General features: G+C 34.2%; 1 protein-coding gene across 4 annotated transcripts in view; it reads right to left on the bottom strand.

Annotated features, from left to right (window-relative positions):
- Positions 1–16,477, bottom strand: part of LOC140162775 (uncharacterized) — an 85,675-nt gene extending 69,198 nt beyond the window's left edge. For 2 of the 4 annotated variants that reach the window (XM_072186069.1, XM_072186072.1), the window contains exons 1-7: positions 16,351–16,477; positions 13,676–13,984; positions 11,290–11,403; positions 10,803–10,916; positions 9,842–9,955; positions 9,339–9,452; positions 8,836–8,949 (exon numbers count right to left, since the gene is read on the bottom strand). In XM_072186069.1, the coding sequence (XP_072042170.1) occupies positions 8,836–8,949; positions 9,339–9,452; positions 9,842–9,955; positions 10,803–10,916; positions 11,290–11,403; positions 13,676–13,937 (832 nt within the window). In that variant the 5' untranslated portion in view covers positions 13,938–13,984; positions 16,351–16,477. The remainder of the gene's footprint in view (positions 1–8,835; positions 8,950–9,338; positions 9,453–9,841; positions 9,956–10,802; positions 10,917–11,289; positions 11,404–13,675; positions 13,985–16,350) is intronic. The other 2 variants (XM_072186073.1, XM_072186071.1) reach the window with 2 other exon arrangements.
- Between the last annotated feature and the right edge of the window lie 1,573 nt (positions 16,478–18,050).

The following is an 18,050-nucleotide window of genomic DNA, read 5'->3' as shown; positions in this document are numbered from 1 at the left end:
ATATGTTCCATCAACACCCAGTGGTGTTAAATTTACATCACATTGGTGTTGAATATGAAATTAACACCGGAAAAAGGATCAAATTAACACCAGGATACAGTGTCAAAATAACACTTCGTAGTGTCAAAATAACACCTAGCAGTGTTTCATTTAACACCGAAAAGTGTGGACCTCTCAGAACACCACGCCGGTGTTGAAATCAACACCCTCGGTGTTACTTTTAACACCGGCGTTTTTGCAGTGTAATTGGGAACTTGTGGCAATGAATTGACTAAGATGCGTTCGAACTTTTAATATCATTTCAACCAGTTCAACATTGCCACAGGAAACGGTGTGGTTTTATTATGATTGTTTGTAATTTCAAAGACTATGGTGTAAATTGTTTTTAAGACGAAGAAACATTTAATTAATCTAATACAAAATTAATAACAGGAATAGAATAGGACATAAATTTTTTTTTTTATTATATATTGTTTATCACCATAAAACGGTTTTTGCAAACATTGAAACATATATGAATATGAATGTTTCTTTAAGACCGTATATAAGTAAACCTATTATTATTGTTTAAAATGACATTGGAAATGACGGACACATGTATGTTGATCGTGTAGCATATGGCCTCTTGAACTTTAATTCAAATAGATATGTTTTGAGTCATTCAGATTGACCGAACTCGAGATTCGTGCAATGTAAAAGTATGCATGTACTACCTTGAGCCTTCGATGGTGGATATTTAAGAGTTCGTCGCCTAGATTTATCAAAGTGGGGATTGGCATTTTTCGCGATGCATATGCACTGTTTGTTACGCGTATTATGTTCACTGTACACGATGTGTCGCAATGTTCAGTATTGTATAGGCTACTCCTAATATAAGGTCCACAACTTATAAGTCCCCCCATAAATACTTTTAAAATAAATCAAAAAATATTTGACAAAATGCAAACGTGAAAAAAGGTATGGGTAGCCGTATTTGTTTCGAACTATTCTAAAAAGTATTAGGGGGAACTTTTGAGCTATGGGCTGTATAGTAAGGCTTATAGCTAGGTACAATGTTGGCGTAATGCATGGAAATAAAGCTGTAGCCTTATTGTGCCCGAGAGTGGAAATTAGGTTTGCACTGAACATGCATTACTTTAGTAGACCTATACTGCGCCAAGAAAGTATCCTTACAATTTCAAAAGTGAACCATATTGGGGTAAATCTGTTTTGTTTTTTTAATAGATGCACTATCTAATCCTGCACATTATGATACCACATTGAATCCAATGTGACCTTAAGAAGTAAAGTTACAAGCAATTGAATAGACGAAGGTTCAGTTTTAAAAAAGATCCCAACAAGCGCAACAAAGAGACTAGACAGTTTCTTCAATCAAGCCTTATTTAAGGCAGTATTTATTTCAGTTATTTGTTCTGTATTTTTCATAACTTTCATGTTATTTGTCAGCTCTTTTGTTTCAGTTTTCTTTTGTTCCTTTTGTTTTAATTTAAAGGCGCACACGAATTAGATATTTACCACTCTCAAACCAGATGTCTAGTCCTTGGCGTTTTGAATAGGCCAGTGTTTCACTTTAAACCGGGACCTTCGTCTAATCAAATGCTTGTAACTTTGCTTCTTGAAGTCACATTGGATTCAATGGGGTGTCAATATGCCGAATTAGATAGTGCATCTATTAAAAAAAACAAAGTTACCCCAATATGGTTCAGTTTTGAAATTGTGATTATTTTTCCAAGCGTAAGGATACTTTCTTGGAGCAGTATATTACGTTTTCTAGCATTGGGCTATTCTACTTGAAATTCCCACTACCCCTGTGGAAAATTTAGGAAATATCTCCAGCAGGGGGAGTATGTTTTTCAAATGTAACTGGTCAAGGTTAATCATTTTGAAACCCATACTCCCCCTGTATTATGGCTTTACCTATATCTTCCACAACTGGAGTGAGTACTTTAAATGGAAGTTACCAAATTGTATATTTTCTTCAAAACTCATACTCCCTCTGTGAAAGTAAAATTAGTTGAATCTTCCACAGTCGTAGTGTAGATTTTAATTGGAATAGCCCATTGTTTCGCAAGGATCGTAATGCAGAGAGATAAGGCTTACACAGAACATTGGTTAGATTTTCTTTTTAAATCGGATACATAGCGCGTTGAACTGATAAAACAGAAAACAAAATACAATAGTACTTTATGTACTAAACAGTTGATCTGATGACTTCAAAGATGTTATGATTCAGCATAAATTTTTTGCTTATACTTTGATCAGCTCGTAATCGGCGGGCCTTATAACATCGCGGATTAATATTTATATATTTTATTTCGAGAAATATCTTGTGACCTCTATCCAGAAGCATCACAAATTATTCATCAAAACTATGTCACTGTTAATGTTGGTCTACTTTTCGGCGAGGTGACTAAAGCCTAACAATTTCCGCGAATTACGAGCTGATCAAAGTGTAGGTCGAGCGTATTTTAAGCAACAAACGTACAGAACCTTTTTATAACTAGTATTTCAAAGTGTTGAGCATGTAGCTGTTTAAAGTATTTATTGGTTAAAATTAAAGCAACAGTGGCAACGTTTAAGGATTTTTACCAATTGTTAGAAGAGATGGTCCCGAACCTAGCGCGTGCTCAAGATTGTTTAAGATTAGTTAAGAATGTTTATATCTTGAGTATATATGTGACGCGTCATGTCAAAAGGAGACACTTTTGGGCAGGATCATAAATGGAGAAATAGCCAAAAATCTCCCCAGGGTGATTTTTTCACTATTTGAATTTGTTGCGAATTTGTAATGTTATTAATGTTAAAAATATTGTCTGATAGTTTCAGACCGGAATATAACTGGCATCTTGTTTTTTTTGAGATATTTTTCGAGGTAATTCCTACTCTCAACATTGTCAATAATAATTTTAAAGGCTGATATCTCAATTTCCAATTTTATAATACCATAACTTACGAACTCACTATATTCGCTTAGGAATGTCTGATTTCATTGCGGTAAATGGCGTTGTGGAGCAAAATATCTCCATATTTCAGATATGTAAAAACCTCAAAATTGATAACCTGCCCAAAAGTGTCTCCTTTTGACATGACACGTCACATATTTCATGGTGCCACACAATTAGTCCTAGGCATCTTCATACAGAAAGATGCTGGTGGATCACATGTGCAAGTGTGCTAACAAACACCTCTTCATGCTCCGTTCTCTGTAACGTTTGGTTTCCACGTTTCGGAGCTGACCACAGTTTACATTGGTTACATACGTCCCCTATTGGAATACTCTGATGCCATTTGACATTCATCGCTCACTGTTAAACAATCCGGTACACTTGAGCGTGTCCAAAAAAGGGCCGTGCAGAATCATTTTGGGTGCTAATTATATTTCTTAAGATCGCTTGCTAAATCAGAGCGTACCAACATGTTGCTCCCTCCTAGTAGATGTGAAGTCCATGGAAGACAGCTGAGAAATGCAGCCCATATCTCCAAATTGCTGCATGCATAAGAAGATTTGCCGAAAGCCCCATCCCCTACTACATTAAAAAGTAGTAGCTTGCGTACAAATGGGTTCCCTTTGTGGCCTTTTGCATCTCTCTGCTGTCCTCCATGCCAAGTTGCCTTTTTCATTTTTTTTTTTTTGCTTTATATATGTTAAAAATTTCCTTTTATTTGTTGTGTTTCTTGTATAATACAATCCGGCCGTTTGGCTGCGATGTTGTGCAGGTTAATAAAATCATAATCATATCAATATCACAATTAGTTTGTGCTCAAAGAACATTAAAGCCATAATGTGTAATTTGCTTCACAGCAACGCCCTCAATTTTACTCGGATTTCTACCTTTTTGCATAATTATAATGCCCAGTGGTATACTAAAATACCACGTAAAAGACTAAGCCTGAAATGCTTTAATAACAGTAAAACTTAACTTTTTGTATTAAAACCGGGTCGACCCGGTTTTATTCAGAATTCAACGATCGAGTGCTTGCTAACATGTACCGCGGAGGTCAGCTTGTATGTGCACACGTCGAGCGCGATGCTCCGTGCAGTTACATGTAATACGATCGGCGAGCGTAGTACACGCATTGTAGGCGTTGGAATGAAATCGCAATTTTCTTCGTTTCACCTCATTATTTGTTTGGCTCGAAATTAAAAGGGGATAATGTGATCAGTGAAAACAAAAAGAATCTATTATTTATGCAAATCACACATTATTGCTTTAAATCGTTGTTATCATCAAGGATTACTAAATTTTGCATGCGTGTGTGTGGGTGTATGCAATATGGGTGCGGTGTGTACATACTTTGTTCACAGTTCACTCCAGTGCGTTTTGGACGGCATTGACATGTGTATCCATTTGCACCCGGAAGACATGTGCCTCCAAATCTGCAGGGGGATGAAGAACAGGGACCAGCTGAGGAATGAAAAGAAACGAACAAATCACAGAAATTAAAATCATTGGCGAAAGCAATAATAATAATAATAATAATAATAATAATAATAATAATAATAATAATAATAATAATAATAATAAATAATATTAATAATAATAATAATATTATTATTATTATTATTAGTACTTATTAGAGTTACCTTATTAGGCAATTACGAATGAATGAATGAATGAATGAATGAATGAATGAATGAATGAATAAATGAATAAATGAATGAATGAATGAATACATAAATGAATGAATGAATGAATGAATGAATGAATGAATGAATGAATAAATTTATTAATTTGTTAATTTATTAATTTGTCAAATTGAGTAATTGATTCTTCAGTTTCATTTATTGATTCATTTATTTATTAATTTAGTAATTAATTATTTAATTAATTTATATATTTTTTAATTAATATACTAATTAGCTAATTAGTTTATTTATTTATGTATTTTTTTATTTATTTATTTATTTATTTATTTATTTATTTATTTATTTATTTATTTATTTATTTCATTTATTTATTTATTTCATTTATTTAATTAATTAATTATTTATTTATTTATTTATTTATTTATTTATTTATTTATTTATTTATTTATTTATTTATTTATTTATTTATTTATTTATTTATTTATTTATTTATTTATTTATTGTATTTATTTATTTACCAACGTGTAATATCAGAACTACTACAAATGTTCTGGAAAAGCCATGTAATTATACAGCAGCTTTCTGTGTACACTTGCAAGACGTTATGAAAGTTACTCTACACCTGGATATCTTCACTATTAGTTAGGTCAAAAACCTCAATTTGGTGACCACTCTCTGGCGAGTAAGGTTTGACGATTGATTGGACTTCTATGGACCATTTAGGAAAAAATAGCCCCCATGTCCCTCGGGAAAATCCCTGCATTTTTCGCTTGAGGCCAAAATCCAAAATGGCCGCCGCCACCATTTTGAAAATTTAAGTTTTGAACCAGAGCACCTATAATCATGCACAAAGACACTTTTCGGATATGTCGAGTACAAGGATTCCGATTCTGACATTAGCAAAACATTACGGCTTCATTTTGCAAAAATGCATCACAGTTTTTTTGCCAAAATTAGAAATACTGATATTTCATATTTCAGGTATTATCAAGACAACTCTATTGACAATCTCATAGTACGAAATCTGTAATCTGAGACCCATAATTTATGTTAAGAAACGTGTATTAGTAAGCCGGACAAAATTGGTCAACTATGCATTTTCTTAATTAAGCTTTTTTCTTAAACTAGAAACACTGTGATGTTTTACTGCAATGGGAGAATAAGTTCATCATAGGAATGTGACAGACTTAATATGAGTTTTGCTGACCCTCTACTTCCGTCCACCATATGGTTCTTATCTATATACACACTAAAGGGAACATTGAGTTTGTAAACAATGCAAACATTGCTGTAGTGTTTCTAGCACCAGCAAGCAAGAACACAATTGTTTAATTTTTACTTATGTGGGCCAAAGCGTGTTGATTGTACCGATAATAATTCTTTGAAGTCGCTGTCTAACCAAAAAATTACCATCCAAATTAATCCCTTTTGGTCCAAAAAAATCACGTTTTTAGGAAAATGCATCACACTCTTTTTCCAAAATTAGAAACACTGATTTGTCATATTTCGGATATTATCAAGATAACTCTATTGACAATCTCATTTAATAATATTAGTACGAAATCTGGGAGAAGAAACGAATGCCAGACCCATATGTTAAGAAACGTGTATTTGTAAGCCGAACAAAATTGGTGAAATATACATATTTTTTAGTTTAGATTTTTTCTTAAAGTAGAAACACTGTGATTTGTTTACTGCACTGCGAGAATGAGTTTATCATAGGAATGTCACAGACCTAATATGAGTGAATTTTGGTGACCCCCTTCTTCCGTCGACCATTGGTCCTTATCTATATTCACACTTAACAAGAATTTGTCTTTAAAAAGACACGTTCACGGATCAAGTGTATAGTACATGTACTTTGAGCTACTTTGGTCTAACATTTAATAGCCATATCTAACCAACTCTGCACTTATTCGACAATAAATAAGTGATATGAAGCTTAATAATGATACCTGCGTCTTAACTCTGGAAAACAAATTTTTTAAAAACCTCATTTTGCATTTAGTTTTTTAAGCCACCTCGGGAGCCACCTACAGGATCTCATTTTGCATTTAGGGTTTTTATTGCGTTGCAAAGTAGCAAAACTTTCTTTATAATTATTATGGCCCAATTCGTACCTGGAAAAGGCCATCCCCTCTTACAACCTATCGACAGGTCTGATATAATGAGGTGTCACCGGGTTTGCAAGAGATAATTATACCAAATCTAAACACTGCGAAGTAATTGTATGCAAGATGCCTTATCACTAAAGTAAACAAATTACACAGCCATTTGCTCTTGCTACCTTTTGTCAGAGTCAGGGATATTTGTCTCATAGTCCTACTTTTATATGAACACCAATATTATACAGGTTTATACACATGGGTTATTACAAGAGTTAATAGACATTCAATTAACTATAAATAATGGACTTAGTTGTGAAATGTAGTTATATTGAACTTTTTCTAAAGTAAATCACCTGTTGCATAGTTTTCTATACAGATGATATGTTTACTTTGTAATTAGGCCTGACCATGACCTGACCTGCTAGTTTTATTTAACTGCTGTGTACTGTCAGCATATAATTAGGGATAACCATCAAAATTTCATGTTGCCCCTATTGCTACAAAAGATTGTTTTCTGGATAGAACTCACCAATAGAAGTATTTTGGTGGTTAAATGGTCAAAATCGGTCAAAAACTTTTCGAATTATGAATTTTCAAAGTTTCCCATTCTGACCGGTCATTGGAACGAAATAAAATGACAAAGTCCAAAAATATCAATTGGGAGCAAAATTGGCATAAGCATATATTTACCTTTATATATTTCTTTATTTTAACATATATGCAAACATGAAACAAGCATATTGTGAAAGTATCAAAGGGGTTTCTTATGAAATGGCACTTTACTAGTCAATGGCATAAATTATTTTTTCAAACCGAGGCATTGAAATCATGCATTTAGCGAACATTTGCCAAAAATCATCCAAGATGGCCGATATGGCACAAAATCAAAATTGCACTAAGTCCAGGTAAATTTTTCACAACCAAAAATGTCAATGTTATTGGGTTTAATATGACCAATTAGTAGGTGTATGCAAATTAAATCTTAAGTGTCATTGAAGGTCATTGACTCATTCACAACAATAGAGGTTATCCACTCCACTCATCATGCTCATGTGTGACTTCTAACAAAAGGTGCTGGTTCCCGTAGTATTCCTCATTCAAAATAATTCAATACATGACCTCGGAGTTACCTGCATGACTTTCGCGGGCTATTTTGAAACAGTTACGGTTGCACATTCAGGTACTTCTTTTGAAAGTTCTAAACAAGGTATAGCCAGCAGCAAGTTGTAGATGTATAGGCCTAAATATACATGTAAGAAAACGTTTAGGGTTGAAATCAGGTGAAAATACATCGAATGGGCACGAAACTTCACATTTATATTCAGAAAGGTGTCTTCTTAGCATGATTCGAAAGGAGTATGGAAATTCCAAAGGGAAGCTGGTGATTTAATTTGTAACTCGAGATCTACTTGTTTTTTAACCTTTATACAGAGGGTATGATAGAGGTATTACTGGCAACTCTGCCAAATTACAGCTCAGTAGGCCACGTTTTTTACCTGAAATTATTGACATGAATATTTTGTGCCATTCTTGAGCAGTGCTGAACTCAGCCACTGGCAATTAAGCGCACTGTGGCGATGGACCAATTTTGACTCGCACTTACAGGAAAATGAAATAAGTTATGTTGCTGTAATTTGCAAGATAGTTACAAATCATAATTGGCATTAACTTCCCCAATGTTTATAGAAAAATATTGAAAAATAAACGAATGAGATCAATTTAGAAATGTCTGTGCAAGCAGTGCACAGTTGAGCTCCCTGCATGTCTATGGGAGTGTTCTAATCAAGTTGATGGTTCATTGGTCATCCCTAATATAATGAATATAAGCCAATTGCAAACATGTTTATAAAAAGGCTAAACAATTCCTACACTGAACAGGCTCTGTCGGGTTTAACAGCTAAATAGTAAGTTGTCATGTGGGGCAAGATTAGATAAAGGCATACAAACTAGGGTAGATATTAGGAATTATTTCCTAGCCTCTTAACCACAGGGTTGGTGGGCTATATAGCTATTCAAGACACAGGATATGTAATGGATAAACTGTGCATATGAGATGTGGGGCAAGTGGCATCATTTCACTGCCGTGAAAAAAACCATACAGTTTGACAACTTCACTTGCATATTTGTACTTACATGCACTTGTCTCACAGTTGGTTCCTGTGTATCCTGCTGCACATGTGCATGAGTAGCCATTGACCGCATCTGTACATGTACCACCATTCGAACACGGGTTGCTGGCGCATTCGTCGATATCTGGAGAGTATACACATTTAATCTAAACTTATGCTTCTATCAGAACATAATATTTCGTTATTATTTCTTTTGTCTTTGTTTATAAGTTACTTTTAGACAAAAGAAAACAATACCCTCCAATGTTTAACTACTTTAAAATGAAGCAAATAATTAATGGTTTTAGAATGTTTCATATGTTTTTCCCAAAGAATGAAACAAGCGTGACTGGAAGTTGATGCTTCCAGTCACGTGACTGGTAGTTGATGCTTAATGTTTAAACATAATTGTGTTCATTTCCCCTTTATTCAAACTACAACTTATAGAAATATAAATTAGCTGTGATGAAATATTTTGATATGTTACTTAAAAACCATACAGTTTGACAATTTCATTTGCATATTTGTACTTACTTGTCTCACAGCCGGACCCTGTGTGGCCTGCTGTACATGTGCATGAGAAGCCATTGACCGCATCTGTACATGTACCACCATTAGAACACGGGTACGAAGCGCATTCGTCGATATCTGGAGAGTATACACATTTAATCTAAACTTATGCTTCTATCAGAACATAATATTTCGTTATTATTTCTTTTGTCTTTGTTTATAAGTTACTTTTAGACAAAAGAAAACAATACCCTCCAATGTTTAACTACTTTAAAATGAAGCAAATAATTAATGGTTTTAGAATGTTTCATATGTTTTTCCCAAAGAAAGAAAAAAGCGTGACTGGAAGTTGATGCTTCCAGTCACGTGACTGGTAGTTGATGCTTAATGTTTAAACATAATTGTGTTCATTTCCCCTTTATTCAAACTACAACTTATAGAAATATAAATTAGCTGTGATGAAATATTTTGATATGTTACTTAAAAACCATACAGTTTGACAACTTCATTTGCATATTTGTACTTACTTGTCTCACAGCCGGACCCTGTGTGGCCTGCTGTACATGTGCATGAGAAGCCATTGACCGCATCTGTACATGTACCACCATTAGAACACGGGTACGAAGCGCATTCGTCGATATCTGGAGAGTATACACATTTAATCTAAACTTATGCTTCTATCAGAACATAATATTTCGTTATTATTTCTTTTGTCTTTGTTTATAAGTTACTTTTAGACAAAAGAAAACAATATCCTCCAATGTTTAACTACTTTAAAATAAAGCAAATAATTAATGGTTTTAGAATGCTTCATATGTTTCTCCCAAAGAAAGAATAAAGCGTGACTGGCAGTTGATGTTTAAAATGTTTAAACATAATTGTGTTCATTTCTCCTTTATCCAAACTACAACTTATAGAAATATAAATTAGCTGTGATGAAATATTTTGATATGTTACTTAAAAACCATACAGTTTGACAACTTGACTTGCATATTTGTACTTACCTGTCTCACAGTTGGCCCTGTGTAGCCTGCTGCACATGTACATGTGTAGCTATTGACATGATCTGCACATGTACCACCATTCACGCACGGGTTACTGGCGCATTCGTCGATATCTGGAGAGTATACACATTGAATCTAAATTTATGCTTCTAAGCAGGACATAATATTTCGTTATTATTTCTGTTGTCTTTGTTTAAAAGTTATTTTTAGACAAAAGCAAACAATACTCTCCAATGATTTACTACTTCCAGCTGTACTTCTAAACCAATTCTGAATGACTTTTGAATGTTTCATATGTTTCCCCGAAAAGACTTAAGCATGACTGGAAGTTAATGTTTAAAATATTTAAACATAATTGTGTTCATTTCCCCTTTTATATCCAAACTAAAACTTATAGAAATATAAATTAGCTGTGATGAAATATTTTGATATGTTACTTAAAAACCATACAGTTTGACAACTTGACTTGCATATTTGTACTTACCTGTCTCACAGTTGGCCCCTGTGTAGCCTGCTGCACATGTACATGTGTAGCTATTGACATGATCTGCACATGTACCACCATTCACGCATGGGTTACTGGCGCATTCGTCGATATCTGGAGAGTATACACATTGATTCTAAATTTATGCTTCTAAGCAGGACATAATATTTCGTTATTATTTCTGTTGTCTTTGTTTAAAAGTTATTTTTAGACAAAAGAAAACAATACTCTCCAATGATTTACTACTTCCAGCTGTACTTCTAAACCAATTCTGAATGACTTTTGAATGTTTCATATGTTTCCCCCCGAAAAGACTTAAGCATGACTGGAAGTTGATGTTTAAAATATTTAAACATAATTGTGTTCATTTCCCCTTTTATATCCAAACTAAAACTTATAGAAATATAAATTAGCTGTGATGAAATATTTTGATATGTTACTTAAAAACCATACAGTTTGACAACTTCACTTGCATATTTGTACTTACCTGTCTCACAGTTGGCCCCTGTGTAGCCTGCTACACATGTACATGTGTAGCTACCGCCATGATCTACACATGTACCAGCATTCATGCACGGGTCACTGGCGCATTCGTCGATATCTGGAGAGTATAAACATTGAATCTAAAATTATGCTTCTAAGCAGGACATAACATACTCTCCAATGATTTACTACTTTTCAACCAATTCTGAATGACTTTAGAATGTTTCATATGTTTACCCCCGAAAAGACTCAAGCGTGACTGGAAGTTGATGTTTAAAATATTTAAACATAATTGTGTTCATATCTGGAGTGCTTTATGTGCTGGATTATGCTTCTAAGCAGGACATGTTAAGAAACGTGTATTAGTAAGCCGGACAAAATTGGTGAACTGTGCAGCTTTTATGAACACTGTGATTGTTTTACTGCATTGGGAGAATAAGTTCATCATAGGAATGTGACAGACTTAAAGCCATATTATAACATTTGCTGAGGAGAAAGGCCTCAACAAAAATTTAAATTCAGGTTTTTGCACGATTGTAATGTACTTTAGCAAACAAAGATTCTCTGCAAAAATCACGACTTCAGGTGCTGTAGTTTTGTCAAAATCCGAGATTTTGAATAAACCGCCGGAACCGGCGTTTTATTATTACGATGGAAATATTAGTCGAACGCGTATTCGATGTCAACACACCCCTACGTACATGGCGTGCGGGACACACATGTCAGAGGATCGTACCATATTACAACCGCCGGAGTAACATGCATTGGCGCTAGTAGTAAATTCCAATTTTCTTTGCTTTACCTCACTTGTTCGGCTCAAAATTAAAAGGGGACATACCTGACAGTAAAAGCTAACATTTTATTGAAAATGAATACTAATCTATTTTTAAAGAAATGTTACAATATGGCTTTAATATAAGTGAGGAACATTAAGTTTGTAAGCAATGCAAACATTGTTGTAGTGTTTCTAGCATCTAGAACACAATGGTTTTATTTTTGCTTATATGGGACCAAAGTGTGTTAATTGTACCCATAATAATAGGTGTCCAACCAAGATATGAGCATCTAAATTGATCCCTTTTGGGCCAAAAATCTCAGAAACACTGATATTTGATTTTTCAGATATTATCAAGATAACTCTATTGACAATCTCATTTTATAATATAAGTACTAAATCTGGAAGAAGAAAGGAATGGCAGACCCATATGTTAAGAAACTTGTACTTGTAAGCCGGACACAATTGGTGAAATATGCATATTTTTAATTTAGCTTTTTTCTTAAAGTATAAACTCTGTGATTTTTTACTGCATTGGGAGAATGAGTTTATCATAGGATTGTCACAGACTTTATCTGAGTGATCCCCCTTCTTCCGTCGATCATATGGTCCTTATCTATATTCACACTTAATAAGAGATTAAATGGGGATATTTCTAAACAACAAAAAATAAAGAATATTATAAAAATACTGTATTTTTGTATTTCGATAGTGTTGCATTTTTATTTGCATTGCATTGTGATTTAAATGTTGAGTACTCTTACACACTATTGCTGGGACTCATTTACTCAAATATTGGGCCACGTATAGGTCTATATTCAAGCCTTTATGTTTTGTGTACTCAGTTGTTGTGTTACTATGCTATCTACAAGTCTTCAATTGTTGGGGATATCAAAAGAGTATCAATCCATCCATATTAAAGGAGTATTTCGTGATCCTAGCATCCTCTTTTTATGACATTTTTCAGTACATATCCACGAAAAACGCCTATTCCCAAAATTTCAGTTGATTCCGATTTTGCGTTTGCGAGTTATGCATGATTATGTTGTAATTTCGTTCTGGTGCACCAGAACGAAATTCAAATTTCACGATATCTTTGCAAAACGAATTAATCTGCAAGAAATATTTTGAACATAAACATTATGTAGCCAGAGGTTTCCAGTGATATAAAAATCTCAACTTTTTTTGAGAAAAGTGGGGGGATGAGGCTGTGGATCACGAAATGCCCATTTAAGTAAAGCTTGGCCTTTTAAGAGAGCCTCGACTTTGTATTTTGCAACTCATTTCAATGTCATGCCTATACAGGTGCCTATACATAATACACGTCCATAATACTATACATTTTAACAGCCTATAATATTCCAACTGTTTCCTATAAAAAGTTTAGTATTAAAATCACAGTCATTTAATAATCTGAAAGTAGTCGCTATTCAACTAGACATATATTTATGCGATCGGCAACATAATATGTGCAACTTAAATTCCATTTAACAACTACCGCAAGTTCAACACATTAGAATCGCATTCATTAACAAATCGTCATTCTTATATCTAATTTGTGTTTACTTAACAGAAGCTTATTATTTATTTATTTATTTATTATTATTGAACTTACCTGTTTCACAGAAGACTCCAGTGAAGCCGGCCGCACATGTACAGGTGGCGCGTGTACAAGTACCTCCATTTTGACACGGGCGAATAGGATTGCATTTGTTATGTCCATATGCATGTCCTTGTCCTTGTCCTTGTCCTTGTCCTTGTCCTTGTCCTTGTCCTTGTCCTTGTCCTTGCCCTTGCCCTTGCCCTTGAGCCATTACAGAAGAAACAGCTGCTAAAAGTAGTAACAAAACTAAACCTAAAACTCGTGCGTTGTACATTTTCGAAATGCCGTTCTGATTCCTCCAAGACAGTTCAATCCTTGTATCTAAATGTAAAAGAAAGGAAACACATTTCTAACAAGCCATCGAAGAACACTATCTACCAAAAAACATTGCAAGAATTCTTTGTGTCTTTATCCTTTTTCTAACTTGGTCCCATTTATGGAAAGCTATATTCTAATCAATTCTTTTGTTTTGATATTTTTTCTCCTACTAAAAGTACTCAGCTTCTTCATTCTTATTTAATATAGTGAGAATGAAACATGGTAATGATCACCCCATTAACCATAATAATTAAACTCATCTGATACGACTTCTTTCCAAAAAGGAACGTTGTAATAATTTGTCAGCAGACACCAGACGTTGTCAGCTATATAGTTGGGCCATAAATCTTTGAAAGGACTCAAACGTAAGTTCATACAATTTTCCAAATGTTTAACTGACTGTCAGCATAATGAATACAACTAGCCTGGAATGTCCGATGTCACGATGTGTGACACACATCTCAATCAGAAGAAGTCCTCTGATGTGGTCCTTGCCCTTTTGTTAACCATTGGTGATTTTTGATCAAATGATGTGCGTTGTATAAGGACGGAAATTATTTTCTTTGATCGCGATTTAGTTCTTGATTTGGATGGCCTCCTTCACTAGTTATGAAATGTATTACGTAAAAAGATGTAAATTTCACATTTGTTTGGTAAAAAGGATAAAGACACAAAGAGTATTTTTCAACTTTGGGGCTTCTTTTACGTTTGGGGACCGTTCACAAACACTTGTTAGGGGGGCATGATGCAAAAAAAAATTAAAAACATGAAAATGCAATCGGGCTTACAAAAAAGGGTAGGAAAAACATGCCTCTATTCACAGGTTTTTAAATTTTTTAAATCAACAAAATAAATGCAAGGAAATGCAAAGAACTGTTTTGTAACTCCTAAATTGATTTCAACATTTTAGAAAAACCGGCTCAATAAAATATTCTAGAAACAACCCGTACATGTCAATGAATCATTGTTTTAAACTGCAATATGATCATATGGGTTATCTTATACATACAAATTAAAGAAAACAAAAACACCATTAAATCAATCAAAAGAATGTTTTGTACATTACATGTATAGGATGTGGAAAAGTACAACTTTTATTTTTGGCCAAAACAAAATGACTTTTTAGTGACAGAACTTTGGGAGGGTGGGGGGAAATGATACATTTATTCATAGGGTTTTTATTTTTTCAAATCAACGAAATTTATGTCAAGTTAACGCAAAGAAATGTTTTGTAATTTTAGAGGGGTAGGGTATTTTTTTAACCCTTAACTATTTGGAAACATATGTTTTCTAAATTTATAGTCTGGTTCTATTTTGGAAAGTTTGGGTAAAAGTTGGTAACCAGCTTGTTTCTGTTAATTTGGGTATGCTGAACTCGAACGTGTTGTCTGTCAAGCAGTCATTTAAGACCGTAACCCTCATAAAGACCCCCCGTGACCCTATAGGATCGTATAAGGAGAAAAAAATAATTTGATCTCAACAACACTTTCAAATTTGTCAAATTATGCGTCGGGCCCCACGGATCCAAGAAATGCAATGTTTGTGCGTGTACGACCTATTAAGAAGTTATTGGGGCACATAAGGTTCCTCTTTCCGTAAGAAAATGGGATTTTGTCATTAATAGGCTATAGCCTGCTCAAAAGGGTATTTTGTGATATACAACCTCATCCCCCACTTTTCTCGAAAAACAAGTTGAGATTTTTATACCACTGGAAACCTTTGGCTACATCATGCTTAAGTACAAAAAGCTTTTTTCGTGGATAACTGCTGAAAAATGTCATAAAAATAGGATGCTAGGATCATGTTTTTGTTCAGGCGTATGATCATCAAGGCATCATGGATGAATTTAAAGAAGACATCCCTCAAGCAATTTTGACTATTTACTAGCAAGATTAATCAAGAAAACTCCAACAAAAAAATGGATGCTGGGTGAGGGCTGCTGGTTTCATGAGTAAAAAGTCCAATTATGGTGTTGCCTACTTGACAATATATCTGGATAAATTTGTTTCAACTTTTACATGTGTCCTCTGAATCAATTAAAAACATCTGAAAGGTTGAGAAGCACAGAATTGAGCCCTGTCTGATTAATGTTGCTATCTTCAGTAGATAACACGTGGTTAGCAATGTACATGCTGCATTATAACTGATTTGAGTCAGCATCATACTTAAACTTGAATTATTTAACTTTTAATGGTCAAGAAAGGATGAAAGTCATTTAAAATGATCTTTTTAAACATTTGTTGCACCCTTATGATATCATACCACTAAACCAGGTCCGCCCTTTCAGACTGAAAAATAACAACAAGTGTGTCCATTCGCAGATCATACCTGTTCGATCAAAATGACAAAAAAAGAGAGAGTGATCTTACCTTATTTATCTTCAGTGATCGTCCTTCGGTCTGTACGAAGCAACAATGCCAAGCGAAATGAAACATAAAGATACGAACATTTATTAAATAACGTTTTTTGCCAGCGGTTCATATGGCTTGATTGACAAAATAACGTCATATAATGATGTTGCACCGCCCATTAGGCGGCGCAAACATGATTTATTTTGAGAATGTTACACGCAGAAGGCTAGTCAGTCGATCTATTGTTAAACATGACCCACTCAGTCACTTAATTAGGCGCTAGAAACGAACGAATTCGGTGTTGAAATTAGCAAATTTTTTTGTTACACCTTTTCAATTCATAAGTAATTTTCTCGCTCAAATGAAAAGCAATAATTTTCATTTCTTCGGTAAATGTCAGGAGAAAACTATAATGTTTGGATTTTACACTATGTTTTAAACTGACATTACTGAAGAGAAAAGTATTATACAGCGTGTCCCAAAAGTAACTTAACATTGTGAATTTGCCATATCTCAAATATTTCCTACTTCATACCAAAATGGAGAACATATTCACATAGATTGATCTTTTAGAATTATTCTGATACCAAAAACAGCATTATTGAAGACCCCTTGACTTTACTGTGCGACTGTACATATGTGTGTATCAAACGCAAACGCAAGCTCATATGTTCTTTGTTCAAGCACACGAATGATGTGCTTCCCTGAACGATAGAGTTGGTTCACTCATTGCACACGCTACATATGGGTATGAACATTCATGGATTACATGGCCTAGCGTAAGCGTGACTGCTGTTTTAGATTATAATTAGGATATATTTACAATGTTAAACTTTACTTTAAAATTTCCTATAGATCAACGGATTCAGATTGTTTGGTTCTATGCCGAGACAAAGTCGGACAAACTCACTCAAACAAAATTTAAGGAACATTTTAATGTAAATTATGCACCCAGCCGAAATACAATCCAGCAACTAGTGCATCAAAATTAAACAAAACAGATTTTAAAACGATAACACGTTTATCGTGTTATCACGTCTCAAATGACGAGACTTATTTTGCGTTTATAAAAGTGGGTTTTACGGTACGGTAGATATCCATTAATTTCATGCCAAAGGGTCATGACCACATAGGCATGTGTGGTATCATAACATTTCTAAAAGAATTATCTACATACTGTGCACAGTAACAGTAACAGTAACAACACTATTAACCTAACACAAGTTATGGCAAATTCACAATGTTAAGTTACTTTTGGGACACCCGGTATTTAACCGAAAAAATGAATTTCATAGCAAAAATGTGTATCTCTGAATTGTGCTGATTTCAACATGTATCGATCGACTTTTAGCGCCACTATGCATACAATTGAAGCTGGTAAGTGGCGTACTGAGTGGTTATCCCATGGAAAAAAAATTTCAGGCACGTATAATACCGTACCTTGGACAAATTCCAGGGACCCCGGAATAAAGGGAAAGAATGAACAACAAAGGAGAGAAGAAGAGAGAAAGAAAAGTGGAGAGAACAGGTCGAGAGATGAGAGAGGAGTGGAGTATACTAAAAAAAAGTACAAAAAATGTTTTAGAAAATATTTATGTGTTTGCTGGAATGTTATGTTAAGATGCAGAATTCAGCAGTGCGAAACAATGTGTTTGGCTATATTTTCACGGCTCATTTTGCAACATCATTTTATTTTTCAGATCAACTGAACATTCTGA

This window comes from Amphiura filiformis, chromosome 10 (genome assembly GCF_039555335.1).
Source record: "Amphiura filiformis chromosome 10, Afil_fr2py, whole genome shotgun sequence".
NCBI classification, from domain to species: Eukaryota; Metazoa; Echinodermata; class Ophiuroidea; order Amphilepidida; family Amphiuridae; genus Amphiura; species Amphiura filiformis.
This window is presented reverse-complemented; position numbering and strand designations above follow the sequence as displayed.